Here is a 17,097-nt window from a genome sequence, read left to right on the forward strand (position 1 = left end):
AAGTCCTATGGACTATTGCGGATTTGGATTGCTGAAGCAGGCTTTAGGAAAACGGCGTGACAACTGTGGATGGACTTTGGAAAGCTGTGCAAAGGGAATGGGACAACCCCCCCCCCCCCAGTTCTTCAGAGAAGCCTATTACAGTGGAAATTACGCTGTCGGGCTATTATTAGGAACCAAGGGAAACACATCGAGCACTTACGGACCTGGCGCCATGGATTCTTCTAAATTTTCAGGTAAGTCGAAATTGGCCAAATGTAGACTGAATAACCTCTGTACAACAGCTGAGAGACTGACACACATGTGCGTAGAGGTGAGGTGAGGTGATTTTAGTTTAGCGTCCCGTTCAGCAGCGAGGCTATATGAGACGTGGACCTACTGATTAACGTGGAATCCGAACCACATGAGCTCCCGCCGACACATGTGCGTAGAGTTGTAATGGTATGTGGAGCCAGGTTTGATAGATGTCACCAATGCAACCTGTTCAGAAGGAAATGGATCAACCTCTGAATTAAGATCTAGTACAATGTAAATATTAACAATAACTACTTTCCCTTGAAGTAGCTCCACGAATAACTATCAAGTTGATACTTATTTTAAAATGAACTTGAAATACATAATTATCAAGTATCAAAAATACCTGTATAGAGATACCAACTTAAATAAAAAGAAAACTCATATATATTGTAAAACAATTTAAACATTACTGACTTAGCATTACAAAGCAATATATAATATTTACCTGTAAGGAAAGACAAGCAGTTTGACAGTAAGGCCCACAAAGAAACCTTGATTCTCCGTCCAGACCAAGCCCAAAGCCGGTGCTAACTGTATCAGCCTCTAATTCGGAAACAACTTCCTCGTAAGGAACAACAATTCCATCACGCCGCACTGGCGATTCTCTCAAAGTTTCCACAAGCAACGGTAAATATGGCCTTAATTTTTGAGGAACAGCAGATGTATCCATGAGTACAAAAAGCTGAAATATTACAAATATGGAAGTTTATTATCTGCATTTACATAAGAAAAGATGATAAAGTGAGTCAACATACACTAGAGGAAATGCATCTAAGAACACTCAGTAGGAATTTATAAATCTGGTTCAAAGTTGGTACACAACCTGATATAGTAGAAGATAGTAGTAATTTCAACATAGTGCCTTCGGGATAACTAGAACCTCTTTTTTCAATGTCCAAAAGCACAGAACTCACATATTGATAGTACATGTACCCACCTTGAGCGCCCAAACAAGTAATTGTTTAAACACGTAGTCAGTCATGCAGATGCTGAATATTTGTTTGTAGTATGGTATACCACGCTTACTGTAGCTGAGCAGTAGTCATTGCCGGAACTCGTCTGACGGCCAGGTAACGTTCTTGTTCTACATGTGCTCATTCTGACTTAAATCTGCAGTCCTAGCAGGCCAGGGTAGAAAGCGTATATGAAGTCCGACTAACTGCCTTACTCCGACCTTATGAGAACGCGAATTATCATGCTGAATGATAAGGTCCCGCACAGTTAAGAAGTGGAAGAAAAGCGTCGATCACGAACTTATACCGTCAGTCATGCTAGTCACACTAGTGAGATGTGTAGATTCTTGTCCTTCATACCTACTGGGGTACTGCAGTCGAGTACGAACACTCACTAGTTTTCTCACTCACCTGTACATCTATAGACAAGTACACGGTGATCGTTCACGCATACACGCTGAATCTCATCGCTGAATACCACTTGTTTCGCCTCACTAATGCAGTTTCCCCTACACCATTGAAGAAATTCTCGGAAATGAGCATATGTCAGAGACAATCATCCGAGAGCAACGCATAAACGTACAGCTGTGCCCAACAATCAATTATTCTGTATTTGAGCGCTCACATGGAGGAAGGGGGCTCGGTGACTGACTACACTGAAAGACATCGTTCTATCAATTAAAGCGACCCAAACTATCCTTTAGTCCAAATTCTGTCTGTTCTGTGCTGAGAAAACCTATAATCATAGACGTCTGTCCTTGGTTTCCTTGTTACGGCACACTCTAGTTCCATCAACAGGTGCAGGTAGACGTCCTATATGTGTTTTTCTCGAAGGTTGGTGTCCCCTTCTTTTAAACCTTTTGAAAAAAAATGAAATCTTTGAGTTTTACGTCCCACGGTTATGCCGGTTAGGCTAAAGGAGACTGTGATGATGAGTAATGAATGAAATGGTGGAATGAAGAAAGTGGGAGGAAATGGGAGAACCCCGAGAAAACCCACGCACACGGTGTTTGTCCACCACAAAGTTCACTTGGCGGGGGCTGGGATCGAACCCGGGGCCCCAAGCACCAGAGGTGAACGCTCTACCACTGAGCCACCGCGGCCCCACATTTAAACCTTTTGAACCACCGTTACGTAGTGCATAGTGCATATTTCTACCACAAACACATAGCAGGGCTGGTTTACCTTTTTCTTTTTAACCTACAATAACAACTCAAACAACTCGTACTTGCTATACGAGACCTTCTGAGGCGTTGTGCGATAGTTACGACATTGGTCTAATGGTGCAAGGCAACTGCTATCCACTTTACCATGTTTCTATGCCTCACTACGCATAATTGTGTACGGTTAACAAAAAACGACTATTATTTCATTTCAATTTGGTATTATATTGCAGAAATCTGAGAGCTCGACAAGTATTACGTCAAAAACTATGCACTCAGATTTCTGGCATATAACAGATACAAAGCAGTTCTTGGTTCATTTAATAGCGCTTTGTAGATACTATCAGGTTCAATTTCTAGATTTTTGATATTTTCTACTGTTTTTAAGTTATTCACAAATGGAGCTCAAGAACAAATTGCAGATAAAATGTTTAGTAGCTTTGACACTAAAACGGACCATTAAGTCATATTTAACCACTTAATGAATTAGTAATATTTTATATATATATATATATATATATATATATATATATATATATATATATATATATATATATATAACTTTTTTACAGTTCATTCGGAATTACGCTTTTCAAAAGACTTGTTAACCATACTTAATTATGAATGCTACTTACATAAACAAAATTAGAGTGGATATCATCCAACTGAATAAACACAGGTACTTCGGACAAATCAAACTGTGCATGCTGAATGTTTGAGTCCGTGGAATAGCTTGTTATAGGGTGGAAGTTAATTGATGATATACTTGGAATGGGAACAGATGTTATCATTTCCTTTGGAGGAGGCCTCTGAAATATATAAACAATTATAATCATATACAGCGAAACATATATAACTTACGAAATATGCAATATCAGGACTCGTAGTGGTCTGGTCTCTTCTAAATAGTTAAAAAGTGACCAGCACACGAAAAAGTGACCAAAATCTCATCATGCCCCTTTTTTCTTTGTCAATTTCTCCATTATCTCTCTCTTTGTTCGTTGTTTTGTTTCATCTTTCCTTCTTTACTTTTTCTTTTTGAGCTTCCTTCTTTCTTAGGTTTTCTAAGTATGCTTTGTAGCTACGGAAGCAGACTTAGCAGAAGTAAGAAGCTTCTGAGTAAGTGGAACCAGTTCTTGCCTATTTCCGAATTTCTTCATCACAGACACTATATTTAACTTAGCATTGTGAGTTCTCAAAGCCATGAAATATTCAAATTCATCACCTACTCTTAAGAACATACAAGAAGCATAACATAAGACGAATATGATGAACCACACAAACACACACACACACACACACAACGTTGAGCGAAGCGTTAACTATTACGAAAGAAAACTAAAAGACTATTATGACAGAAGAAAGAATACACACAGAAGGGTTCTCAACCCCACCTTGAGAGCTTAAGCATCCAACAACCATCCACTGTGCTTTAGAAAGAATAAAAGCTGACTCTTTCACATGTGGCTGCAAGTACTGAAGCTTTAAGAAGAGTAATGAGTAACAAGTTTCTGTCTTTTTCCATCTATTTTTATAATATTTTTCTTAGAAAACTGCCAATGCAAAACATAAATGACAGGAAAAAGTCACTCTACCTCCCCAAAAAAAGTAACTTTTAGTTAAAAAAAAGTGACTCCTATGAGCCCTGCAATATATATATAACTTATGTATCACACACACACATTGAAAGAACTATAAAAGAAATCAAACATCCTTCTTAAAGAACATTTTTCTTGCATGCACTGAGGATACAAGAAAATACAAGATAATTAATACTCATATTCTTTGGTTTTTAAGACTCTTCTTCAATACTTCGGCTGTATTCAACACCTTTTCAAGAAATAAAGATGAAGTTTAAAGGGGCAAGAAGTATAGTGGGAAATAAAGATGTCAATTTAGCACTATTAAGATAACTAATTTATTACTTTATTATTAATTTATGACATTAAGGCGTCTTTAAATATGAAGATTGGGTATCTAATAATAACTTGTATTTTATCCATAGACATATGACAAATGAAACTGAAAACCTCACCCAATTGTCTTCACATTTCATGATAGTTGTCTCCTTGTGAATGTATTCTAACTGCCCTATCTAGCTGATATCCAACAAAACTGTACTTGAAACTATCTTCCCTCTTATTAAACAATTATCTCCTTACCTGGTAATACACTCACACAACAAAGAAGATCTTTTCGATGAGAAATACTCATATAACACTATTAATTACGATTCTGGAACTTATTCGATGATTAAAATCCTTTCTGATCAGAGTAACACATTTCTTAAAACTGAAATAAAATGTATTACCCTAGTCAGAAAGCTTTTTTTTTTTTTTTTTTTTTTTTTTTAAATCACTGTAAGCCCCCTTTTTCATTAGCTAAAGGATTACAAATTTACAAAATATATCAACAGTAAAATTTCTCACTTTTTAATATGTAATCAAAATATAGAAATCACAAACTGCTTCTCAACTCAACTCAACTGCTTTAGCGAAATGAAAAAAAGACGGTGTTTATTGATATCATTGTCATATAAACTCCTATTCCTTCCATGTTATACGAAGAATAAAAAATACACGACTCGATCGAGAATTGATCCCCTCCCTGTTGCTCTAGTGGCGCGCGCCTTTGGTGCATATGGTCCCTAGTTAGCTGCCCAGTGTGAGAGCGTTAAACGCATTAGAATAGTTGGTGCTCAAAAGAATAGTAATATCTTTCATAAGAAGAAAAAAAATCATACCTCGTTTTCTTCAGTTGCTTTCAACAATTTTACTGACATTTCCTGCAATCCGTTTTCTCCCAAACGGTTCTTCTGCTCCTCAATTCTGGCCTTTTCAGTTTCTGTCATTTTCTTGTCTTCTTCGCAGCTTGGCATCCCGCGGATGGTGACAGACGGAGAATCCACGAAGTACTTCTTTAGCAAATTAATCCAAAAATCCTCCTGTTCCTTCTCCATTTGTTCCAAATCTTTTATTTGATTCAGTCGGTGGTCCAACTAAAAGCAGAGAACAAAATATTCATATATAACTACCTCGAAACAGCATATACATTTTATAATTTTATGCTTTTAACAGTTTGCTTCGCAAAAGGAGAAAAGTTACACAACAGTTGAGAATGTAATAATGCCTTCATTTTATACAGTTTCCCTAAGGAATACCGTAATCTTTTCCAAACTTTTATCCCAAAAAGTTACGATGTGTGTCATACATAGAATCATTTTAACAACTACATGACATCACATGTACTATAAGTAACTCATTATATACAGCACTAGATTCCAACCAATGAGAATACAAATTACACCCATGAGTTTGACTGAGAATCATCCAAAGTCTTCATTCACAAAGAAACAAATTCATGACAAACGGTATATATAAAACTTTTACTACATTTATATATGAAACAATAGTTTTATTATTGTTTACATCAAAATCAGAATGTCTGTTAAAACCTGTATAAGCACAGCATACCATAAGATGAAATATGAACACCGTCCAGAACAGATTTTTAAACTAAATGATATAAGTAATCTTACAGTATCACTGTGTTTATTTCAGCGAAATAATTTCGAGAACCGCTGCTGCTCACTTTTTTTTTCTCACCCGGTTGCTCCAAGTACGAAAACCGATGAAACATATATATAACTAAATAAACGTAACACAAAACTCGCTGCTGAGCTGGTGACGTGCAGGTTGTTTCTTGCCTATTTGTGGAATCCTTTACAAAAGAAAAAGTAAATGAAATGGTTATCACAAAACTTGAACTCGGCATCTTGGAAATATATTTATATTTTGGCATTACATAGTGGACAAATTTTTCACAATTTGAAGGTTGGATATTCGTAAAAGTTGAAGCGAAAATGAAATGAAATCTTTGAGTTTTACGTCCCACGATTATGCCGGTTAGGCTAAAGGAGACGGTGATGATGAGAGATGAGTGAAATGGTGGAATGAAGAAAGTGGGAGGAAACGGGAGAACCCCGAGAAAACCCACGAGCACAAAGTTCACTTGGCGGGGGCTGGGATCGAAGCCGGGACCCCAAGCACCAGAGGTGAACGCTCTACCTCTGAGCCACCGCGCCCCCAAAAGTTGAAGCGAAGTTCTTAATAATGTGACGATACTGACAAACATGCCAGTAAACATCGAAAAGTTTTATATTTTCACACGTATTTATTTATTTATTTAAATCCCCGGATCAAGGTAAAGAATGTTTATATCTAAGTTATTCTACATACAGACATACTTTAACGAAGATTTACCATCTGGCATATTATTGTTAACATTAACAATTATTATTATTAATGGGCCATGGGAATCCTAATTGGATAGTTACTTTCCTAGTATAATTTCGACAAGCAATTCTATTGACATCGACTGTCAGACACTAATTGAGGAACGCAAACTGCCCAAAAATCGTGACTTGTTATTTAGCCTAGTCCTTTTCGAAGAAAACACTATCACCTTTTTAAAACTATTGTTGATCACATACATATACTTACGTCAAAACTTAAAGGTATCTTGATAAATTTACACACAACTATTTACAAATATTAATTACAATTTGACATATTTCACTATACTTCTCATCACCTGCTTTTTTGTACCCATAAGCATTTCATTCAACAATTAGCCTCTAAGCTAACCTGAAAAATTGTTTTACCTATACAACTTAGAGCCACGGAGGTTTACATTTGCATTTTTAATATGAACTTTACTTTAATTGACATAAGGTTTCCCACGTAGTCAAATTTCACGTCATTTATTTGAATGCCATAAAATTTTTTCTTGGTTTCTGAGCTAGTTCAAATTAGAATTTGAAGATGTCGCACTACAGGTGATCGAAGTGACCAAATTTTGAAGTGTCCCTCCTTTGTTAACTTGAATGGTACACATTTTTTTCTTGGGTGGGCAAAAAATTGGAGAAAGATGTCACACTACAACTAAATGGGCCCGAAAAATCTTCTAAAAGTTATCTTCTGAAACAATGAATTAAAATTGAGAGACGTTAACAATTCAAGAAGAAAATATATCATGCAAAGTGTATGCTAAACAAGTAATATTTGCAAAGTAAGCAAGCTTGATTTCAGAAGAGGATATTTCTATGTTTTCGACAGCAAAAGCTCAAACTTCAGCAGCGCTCAATTGTTTGGCCTTCTTATATTTTCACAGCAGTTTCAAGTTTAATAAGGAGTTTATACAACGGTGAAACAACCCAGATGTGACTTTTTTTCTCATACTCGACAGAGTTCATTCGAAAGAAACCGTTGAAGAATGTATTTCGGGAAGAAATGAACAACCCTTTGTAAATCAGCTCTAAATCAATTAAAATATTTGCTTTACAAAATCTAAAACTTGTCACAGTAGTTACTTTCTAAGATAAGTTCCCAAGTTTTCCTTTAAGGAGTTTATGAGAGTATTTAAATATAAACTTGTGTCGCTTTGATACACATCTCGGTTTATGGAAACGTAACTTTCCTACTAAGTCTTCTGTTACGTTTTCGATAACTTTACCTTCTTTCCATTTATGCTCCATGTCTCGTTCAAACCATTTTATTCCATTTAAAAGTATCAATATTATACATTGTACATTATTACTGTTTGAAACGGACAATGTTACGCTAGAAGAAAATATTCTAGGATTTACATATAATTGGATACAAAAAAGTAATTTCACGTGGATTTATTTTCTTTTACACAAGGACATAAGGTTTTTGAATACAGGATTTTAATACAGTAAAAACTGCCTTCAACAGGTCCCTTATTAAACGGAAATATTTCACGGTCCCATGAATTTAAAGGTGAAAGAACATGGCTAAATTATCTTGATTAGGCAGACCTGTGTTGCGAAGAACGGATGTTAAAATATATAATTTTTAACGGAAATTTTCAAGTCCCGGAATGTAGCACTTAGAAAGTTTTTCGACATACTGTAAGAGGTTAGCTATATGAACTACGTTGTCTGTAAAGGTCTTCGTTTACTTGTTACCCTACATATATTACCCTTAATCCACCGCCATGTAAGGCCCAAGATACCATGCGACTTTCTGTACGAAGTGCAATTGACATAGTAATTTCCAAATACCAATAACTCGTTCTCTAGCTGGTTTAGAAACAAGGAACAAGGAGCATAATATACACAATAGTTTAAAAGGGAGCCAACAATAGTGGGAGGAGCGCTGAAAAGGGCATAGGATCTACTTTTTGTCTTGGCCTTTCAAACCGTAGGTAGTACTTTTTTTTTCACTGGAAGTTTTATGTGTATTAATTCGCAGCACACATAAATACTGTATGCGTATGTACAACATTTTATTTTATCTCACTATGTCCATTATATGTATGTACATTACTTAATTTTTTAAAACTACATCTATCTTCATTAACTTTAAAACCTTTAACGGAAATTTTTGAGAGTGCTGTTCAATTTCGTTAGGTAGGTTATATTATATGCTTATGCCAGAAATGTTTATTTATTTCTTTGAGTATATTTATTCTTTATTGACAGATACTTGGCGCATTCTTTTTCATTTGTTATATATATAGGTTATATAAGTAGATGTAGACTTTTCACATACTGACTATGAACTGTTTAAACTCAAAGAAATCAAATATATTCAAGAAGCCTTGGACGCTTACGGGGCTAAAAACATTAAAAACGACCTTGCGTTTATCAATACTCATTTCAGTTCAATTTCAAAGATCATAACGAGATTAGGACTTTGTAGTGTATTAGAACGGTTTGATTCAATAACGAAACAAATACCACCAAGACCAATCGAACAAGCATTTTTTTCGAAACGCAGTCAACAGACGCGAAAACTCCTGGCATAAAATTCTTGTCTCTAATGTAAATAAAGTGTTCTTGGGAACAACGACGCACGAATTTCAGATTTATTGACAAGTAACAATGCTTCATTGAAATACTATCTCTCAACGACCCGTGACATGGAAGGAACATTTTCCATGTACAGTAATGTTTTGACTGATAAATGCAGGTTTTTGCCAGAAAACACCGAAAACTACATTGTTGTGTATTGTAGCATGAATGCGTCATAGTTATACACCAAGTATAAGTAGTTCATGTAATGCACCTTTTTTCTCTACAGATAATAAAATTCTCATTTAACTTTAGCTTTTGAATGGTGCATATTTACAATTTTTAGTGCATTTTTGCATATTTTCAGTGCAAATTTTCGTCATTTTTCCGCATATTTTGCAGTTTTTTTTAGTGCATATCGATCTGAAGTCGACTCATTGGGCAAAACACTCCGAACAATGAAGAATTATCTTAGACTGGAGAAATGATTATCCTTCGTTTTTAATTATGATTTGGCCATTAAACGAATACCTGAGAGCTATGCAACCCTTATATACAAATATGTGGTGTTTGAAAATGACTCGTAGGATATGATGCTTTACTTTTTTAAAACTTCCAACACTTCCAGTGTAGCCCTAAAAATGTAATAAAGAAATAACGGCAATTTTTAAAAATATTCAATTAGAACTGAACAATCTACACAAAATTTGCAATCGATCAGTGAAAACGATATCTTTCTAGAGCCTATGGTTCCCGAGAACTCCTGTCGAAATGATTGGCCACAAACATACAAACTTGTCTAGCATTTTAATATATAGATACTTCAACATATAAAACAATTTACAGAGTATTTAAATATAAAAATACTTACATCCTCTTTGGTGTTTCCGTACAACATATCACCTATAACCATAAATGCCACACTGTCATGAGGATTATTTTCTAAATGACTTAAAGTTTCCAGTATCTGACGATGCACCACAATTCTCATTCTTTTCATATCAAATTTCATTTCTTTCCTCACTAACGCTCCAAAGACTTCCATCAAACGAGGCTTCACAGCATCCAATTTCTGCACGGGAACATTCTCGAACATAAGATAGAGAGTCGATTCAGAATTCTCGATCAAGGAATAACACACCTGAAAATGTGAAAGCAAGATGTTTAAATCTATGAGAAATAAACAATAAAAATTTACACAAAATATTACCATCCTGGCTTCCCTGTCATTTCATTAAGAAATTTACGTGCTAACGTTCGCGCCAAGTGCTTCTACTACGAATTATTAAGGAGGAATATACATAAGGGCTAAAATATAACTTAAATAAAAATAAAATCTGACCAAAGCAAACATTTATTATTACTAATCTGTGTTACACATTCGGCAATACATCACTATCTTCATCAGACACAGATCAGCAATACTAAGTCTCCCTTTCGTTACATTTTACTTTTAAGTTATACGTAACTCCTAAGCCAGAATGAGCAGCAATCACCAAAATACCGTATATTTCTGAATCCAAGACGAGGCTTTTGGTACGATTTTGTGCTCTGGAATACGGAATCGTCTCGATTTCGCGATATATGATGTAGAGCTTTCTTTGCTGAACAGAATCACAAGCTTCAATTACGCTCTATCCTCTTCCTTGGTTGTTGTTTTAGCATTGAACATCCGCGTGTGCCTTGAGCATTGTTTACTCACCCATTGTTACACGAAAGTAGTGATTGCTATGGTAAAAAATTTATTTCACTTTTAAGCTTGGTAGTGAAGTGTGATACACAGTACTATACAAGATTGTCCAAAAATGTGACCCCCCCCCCCCCAAAAAAAAAAGAGAATTTAAAAGAATTGCAAAAATAACACTGTAGGTTAGTAGTACAGGTAGGGGAAAAACTTTTAGGACCTGTGATGTTGATGGTCACCATCTTGAAATCCACCATTTTGAATTCACTTTAATTTTCTTAAATGGAAACCATACGTTATGATATCTTGTTTTCATCTGAAGTTTTCTCAGAAATTCAATTCTGTATCTATTTTTGCTTTATCACGCTCTATGCAACGAGAAATTGCGAATCATTGTGATGAGTTGAGATGAGGTTTAGCGTCCCTCAGCAGCAAGGTTATATGAGACGTGGAATCACAACTTAACGTGGGATCCGAACCACGTGAACTCTCGCGCCGGAATCGAAACTGGGCCTCTCGCGCTCAAGACGTATATGCTAAGCATATAACCACGAGGAACTCCGCGAATCACCGTGCTGTCCGTGCTTGCAGATGGAGCAAAGAAACCACTATACGTCATCCACAATCGTAAAACTATGCCAAAGGAAAAGCTGCCGCCTGATTTCACATTTCGTTACCACGGTAAAGGATAGATGAACAATGAGTTGGTTATATAGTGCCTCTGTGTAAGTCTGAAGCAGGAGGCAAAGCACTCTTTTGAAGAAATGTTGATTTTTGAAGCTTTCAAGAGGCATCTGATACCAGCAGTGAAGAAAGAAATTCTGGAATCAAACACACATCTTATCATTCCAGAAAGCATGAGTTCACAACTACAAATGTTAGATATGGTGGTGAATAAGTCATTTAAAGACTACCTGAAACAGCTCTACAGCAACTGATTGCTTCAAAGTGATCAAATTTTGACTTCAATAGGGAAGTTGAAGAAGCCTTCAAGTATCTTTACTTGCGGAGTGGATTCTGACTGCTTGAACACGCATATCCAGTGAATCGATTGTGAACGGCTTTAAGAAGTGCTGTGTAACAAACAGATTAGATAGGACTGAAGACGATCTTCTATGGGAAGAAAACCAAGCTCATAATAACACTGAAGATTCAGTGGGCCCTCAGAAAAGGAGATTAAAGAAGTCTGTATCTGATTTGATTTTTAGTGCAGTTTTATTTTAAATTCAGAGAATATACCTAATATGTGCTGTAGATATTTTTCTTTGTAATAATTTGTTTAAAAAATGGGAAGCTTATCTTGGATTCAGAAATACACAGTAAGTTTGATGGAATACATTTCTAGTATCTCACATGCTTGGTCTGGTATTCTTCTTAGATTCTGATCTGGCAAACAATTATAAGATAAAGAGTGTCTTTTAATTTAAAAACTTAGCTTCACACGCTGCATTTGGACTTCCGACCGGTTTAATGCTTTATCAGTGAATTACTACTTCCTTCCTTATATCTGTTGGAAGTTTCATCTACCTCTTGAAGTTGAATTCTTAAGAAATTTTTAGGCATAATTAAGTCGCGTTAGCTCGTCACCATAATATAAATTCGTTTCTCACAAAACTTTCACGAGATTTATAGCACACATTGATTCACTACATAATTACAGCTGGTTATTTAGTCAGTAACTTACAATAATAAGCTATCATTATTTTGGCCGATTTATACATGCTGTCGAGTGATAACCCTTGTTGTGAGGAACCTCTGATGTCAAACTCCGTAACTTTATGGTTCTGAGGGTTTCCTCGGGGTTCACCAGTTTTCTAAATTTTCATTACATAACCATTCACTTTAATCAGTTTCCTTTAGCCTAGAGAGCATAATCGTCTCGTTAAAATAAAACAAATCATTTTCATTTTAAAATTATTCAGAAGAAACAAATATCATAATTAGCACAGCATACGTACATTCATTCTTATATTCTAAATGCAGGAAAATTCAGTGAGTCATATTTATAGAACCCATTATCATAATAGAGAATTTCCAAGCATCAAATACTGACAAGGAACGGACATGAATGTGTCATCCGGACATCCGAATCAAACCTAGTCCATTTGATAAACATAACAAAGATGATTTATGCACAAAAAATTAGGTGCCATGGACAGAATAAGTCCCTGGGGCCCATTAACCCTGTTAATATAAAGAAAATCGTAGTCTCGCAGTGAAATAGCTATTGCATTAACACTGTTCATTGGAAAGTCATGGTTTATAGTTCATTCTCTTCAGCATGAAACAAGCTTTCCAGAGGTGCTATGTATTGGGGCTCATAACGTACTTGAACAGGAAAAATTGGGAGAATATCGGGAAAATTCATTCCAGAAATTCCTTCCATCAAATTTGGACCCCTCTGGAGTGGCCCCGGGTAAAAGTACACAATCCAAATTTATCTCGAAAAATAATATAGGATATAAGAAATATGTGTACCAAGTTTTGTATTGATGGACAGAATAGGTATGAGAGGAAAGCGTGTATTGGTATATAATATGTGTACCAAGTTTTGTATTGATAGACAGAATAGGTATGAGAGGAAAGCGTGTATTGGTATATAAGCTTTTCCCTCATATCTATTCTGTCTATCAATATAAAACTTGGTACACATATTTCTTATATCCTATATTATTTTTCGAGATAAATTTGGATTGTGTACTTTTACCCGGGGCCACTCCAGAGGGGTCCAAAGTTGATGGAAGGGATTTCTGGAATGAATTTTCCCGGTGTTTTTCCAATTTTTCCTGTTTAAGTACGTATGGGCCCCAATACATAGCACCTCTAGAAAGCTTGTTTCATGCTGAAGAGAATGAACTATAAACCATGACTTTCCAATGAACAGTGTTGATGCAATAGCTATTTCACTGCGAGTCTACGATTTTCTTTACAGTAACAGGGTTAATGGGTCCAGGGACTTACTCCGTTGTCCATGGCACCTAAATTTTTGTACATAAATATGTCTTTGTTATGTTTATCGAATGGACTAGGTTTGATTCGGATGTCCGGATGACACGTTCATGTCCATTCCTTGTGAACCAGATATTCATTAAGGTAAACCAGTAAATATGGGCGCTCACAAGGGACTGTGAGAAAAGTTATTTGCCCTTTATTTGTAAAATACACCATTGGTGTAACTATATATTTAATTAATGTAATTTTTAAGCCTTCACATGTTAGTGGAGGAATTATACATAACAAAATAAGTCTCACAAACTACTGTCCATTCAAGCTCTTTTAACTATAGCATTAATTAGGTATTTGTATAAATTTTGTTTTAAAGTTATTACCAAGATAAATTTATAGTTAAACTCCGATGGCTCTATTCGTGACTCGCCAACAGAGGGTTCTTTTTGACGAAATTCAAATGAAGAGTTTATTGTAAAGATTTATTTTTCTAAATATTTTTGGATTCACTTGGTTCAACAAAATGGACTCCCAGTCTTGCCAATTATTGTTTCATGCACGCTTGCTGGTCTAGTAGTTATAACCATTTCCCTTTATAACGTTTTTCCATCTGCAAAATTATCTGGTGCAAACGCTCACCCTGTTCATTGCTTATACCAGCTAATTTTTCAGAGAAATAATCCAAATGGAAATACAGACAGCGAATGGATTTTAAAATACATTTCACCCTTATGCCTCGCAATTTATCAAGACGGTTCTGTGCAAGTATTAAATAGTTTTCTTGTCTTACAAATAAACCTATTGATTAGAAATATAGTTTTTTGACCAAACTAGGTAGAGAAGTGTGGAATATCAAGAAACGAGCGTAAGCAAAATTTAAAATGCTTCCGTCTATAAAGACAGCCGTAGTGGTCAAAAACCTGATTGATCAGTAAAAACTAATGTGTTTCAAAGTTTTTTTTTTTTTTTTTTTTTTTTTTTTTTGGTAAAACGGGCAAAAGGATGAAAAATACAAAACACATTAACCGACACTGGGAGGAAGCAGATATCTATTTCAGGGTATGATTATCATGGCCGTCATCTTGAAGTCGGCCATCTTGTATCTTGCTCTCCTATTTTAAATAGGATTGGGGTCATGTAATATATCAAATTGGACTAGAATTTTACGAGAAATACAATGGCGAAGTCTATGTTTCCGTAAGTTTATATTTGTAAGACATAACGAAATGCACATTGAAATGAATTCGTTGGTTACAAGATTTTTTAACAGCTGTATCTTTTTGAAAAGAATTCAAGTCAGGAAAACCTAATGTATGCTAGTGAAAACATTGTAGGTAGCTACTTATGAAGGGTATAATCAGCTTGAAATCGTTATCGACTGCAGACACAATGAAATGGTGATGACACGATCACAAACCTTAAAGAACTGATGGAAGGTGGATGACATTTTCCATTGGATTATTCGAGTTAGAAGATAAACCTTCATAAGCAGCCATCTATTCAGTATGCACTAGTATATATTCGGTTTTCCTGGCTTGATTTAAAAAACATCAACGGGATTTTTCGCAGGAGAGGGCAAAGTTTGTCCTCTGGTTTTGTATCTTTAATATATAGCTACAATAAGAGAAAGGATATGCAAAGAAGTTCCACTGAGGCTGATTTATTTGACACCATCTCGGTATTCACGGTAGTATCACACGACATAATCAGTACGAGCACCAGGAACTTTTACTTACTAGGGAAGGTCGCGGAGTGTTACTTTGACTTAATATCGATACTACGCTCAATTGACTCCTTTTTATATATGAAACAATTACGCAAACGGAGAAATCCTCGATCACAAGCGTGTTTAAATTACGTGTTGAAAGTTCAAAATTGAACAGTTTTTGCAAAAAGTTTGAAACGACTACTTTTTAGATAGACGCTTCATTTTTGGTATCGGGGGGCTTTTTTTGAATGTCCAGCATGCCCAGCACAATTGTTGAGGTCAAAACGTACACATTTTGCAAGATGGGAACATTTATTTGGGAGGAGGTGAAGGGTAATAGTGTCTTACAACTTGCAAATTGCCTCCTGTTTGGCATATCGGGTCGATAGGCTGACAAAATGTATTTGCCATCCCCATTCCACTATATTCATTTAATTCAATTATCACTTTCCTGTGTGGCCACCTTCAAATTGAACAATGACATTTGCCTCCAAAACTCTTGGCCGGGGAACTAACGAGAATGAAACTATGAACCCAGTCGGCTTCTGTTTATGCATTCTCGAAGACAAGAGTTTCAATATCTCATCTCTAGCATTTCTTTTCTTTTTTAAAATTTTTCATCGGATTTTAATGGCGATTGTTGGAAAATAGTGCCGAATCTTCAGGGAATATTTCACGATATTCGGCGATAAATGTGGCTAAGAAACAAACAATCAGCTAGCGACGATGTATGCAAACATCATTTTTCTCCAGAATAAAAGCCACCTCGTTCACAACTTTGAGTGTACATTCCCGCCATTCATTTCTTTCAAAAATTTTTTAGCTAAATATTTCAAATATTCACTGGAGTTTGATCAATATTTTCGCATAATCGTCATTTCAATTCACTGAAACAAAATGGCAAGCGATAATGTATTGAAACACCGTTTTCCGCAATGAATAAGCATAGGTCGACAGGGTTCGGAGTACCGCTTAGGATAGTTCTGCAGTCATCTGGCGCTGCGCGATCTGTTTGAAGCGACAGTTCCTTGGGACTGACTACAAATAAAATGACGGTGTTGTAAACTGATATTCGTATTCACTGTCAAAGCCTATCTGTGGTGGATAATTTATTTAGTTTAACTTCATTTTAACCTTACACTGATCTTTATTTCCCACATATGATACTATGTTGTAGTGTGCAATGTGCAAAATCTTTTGCTGGACAGCTGATCCGGGCAAAACACATTGGTGACAGAGTCTTTTGAGAAAATATGAGTCCCACTCCTCCCTACAAAACGCAAGATCATCGGAATATAGATTATCACAAGATTAAATATGAATAATATGACGTTCTTCATTGAATTTCTCACGCCTGGCAAAGTGTTTCGAAAACATATGTCATTGTTCAAGTTGAAGGTGGCCATACAGGAACGGGATATTATAATAATACAGTCGAATAGGGGTAACAAATACATTTTATTAACTTTTCGACACGGTGCGCCCAACCGCCCGAAGAAAACACTCCAATACCAAAAATAAAACGTCCA

At 35.8% G+C, this 17,097-nt stretch overlaps 1 protein-coding gene across 1 annotated transcript in view; it reads right to left on the reverse strand.

Annotated features, from left to right (window-relative positions):
* The window catches only part of LOC145672968 (uncharacterized protein C05D11.1-like), a 79,964-nt gene that overhangs the window by 34,279 nt on the left and 28,588 nt on the right, over positions 1 to 17,097 (reverse strand). Inside the window, exons 8-11 of the mRNA XM_081742240.1 lie at positions 10,102 to 10,371; positions 5,157 to 5,411; positions 3,049 to 3,222; positions 743 to 979 (exon numbers count right to left, since the gene is read on the reverse strand). Of these exons, the coding sequence (XP_081598366.1) occupies positions 743 to 979; positions 3,049 to 3,222; positions 5,157 to 5,411; positions 10,102 to 10,371 (936 nt within the window). The remainder of the gene's footprint in view (positions 1 to 742; positions 980 to 3,048; positions 3,223 to 5,156; positions 5,412 to 10,101; positions 10,372 to 17,097) is intronic.

This window comes from Thermobia domestica, chromosome 2 (assembly GCF_964235325.1).
Source record: "Thermobia domestica chromosome 2, izTheDome1.hap1.1, whole genome shotgun sequence".
Taxonomy (NCBI): Eukaryota; Metazoa; Arthropoda; class Insecta; order Zygentoma; family Lepismatidae; genus Thermobia; species Thermobia domestica.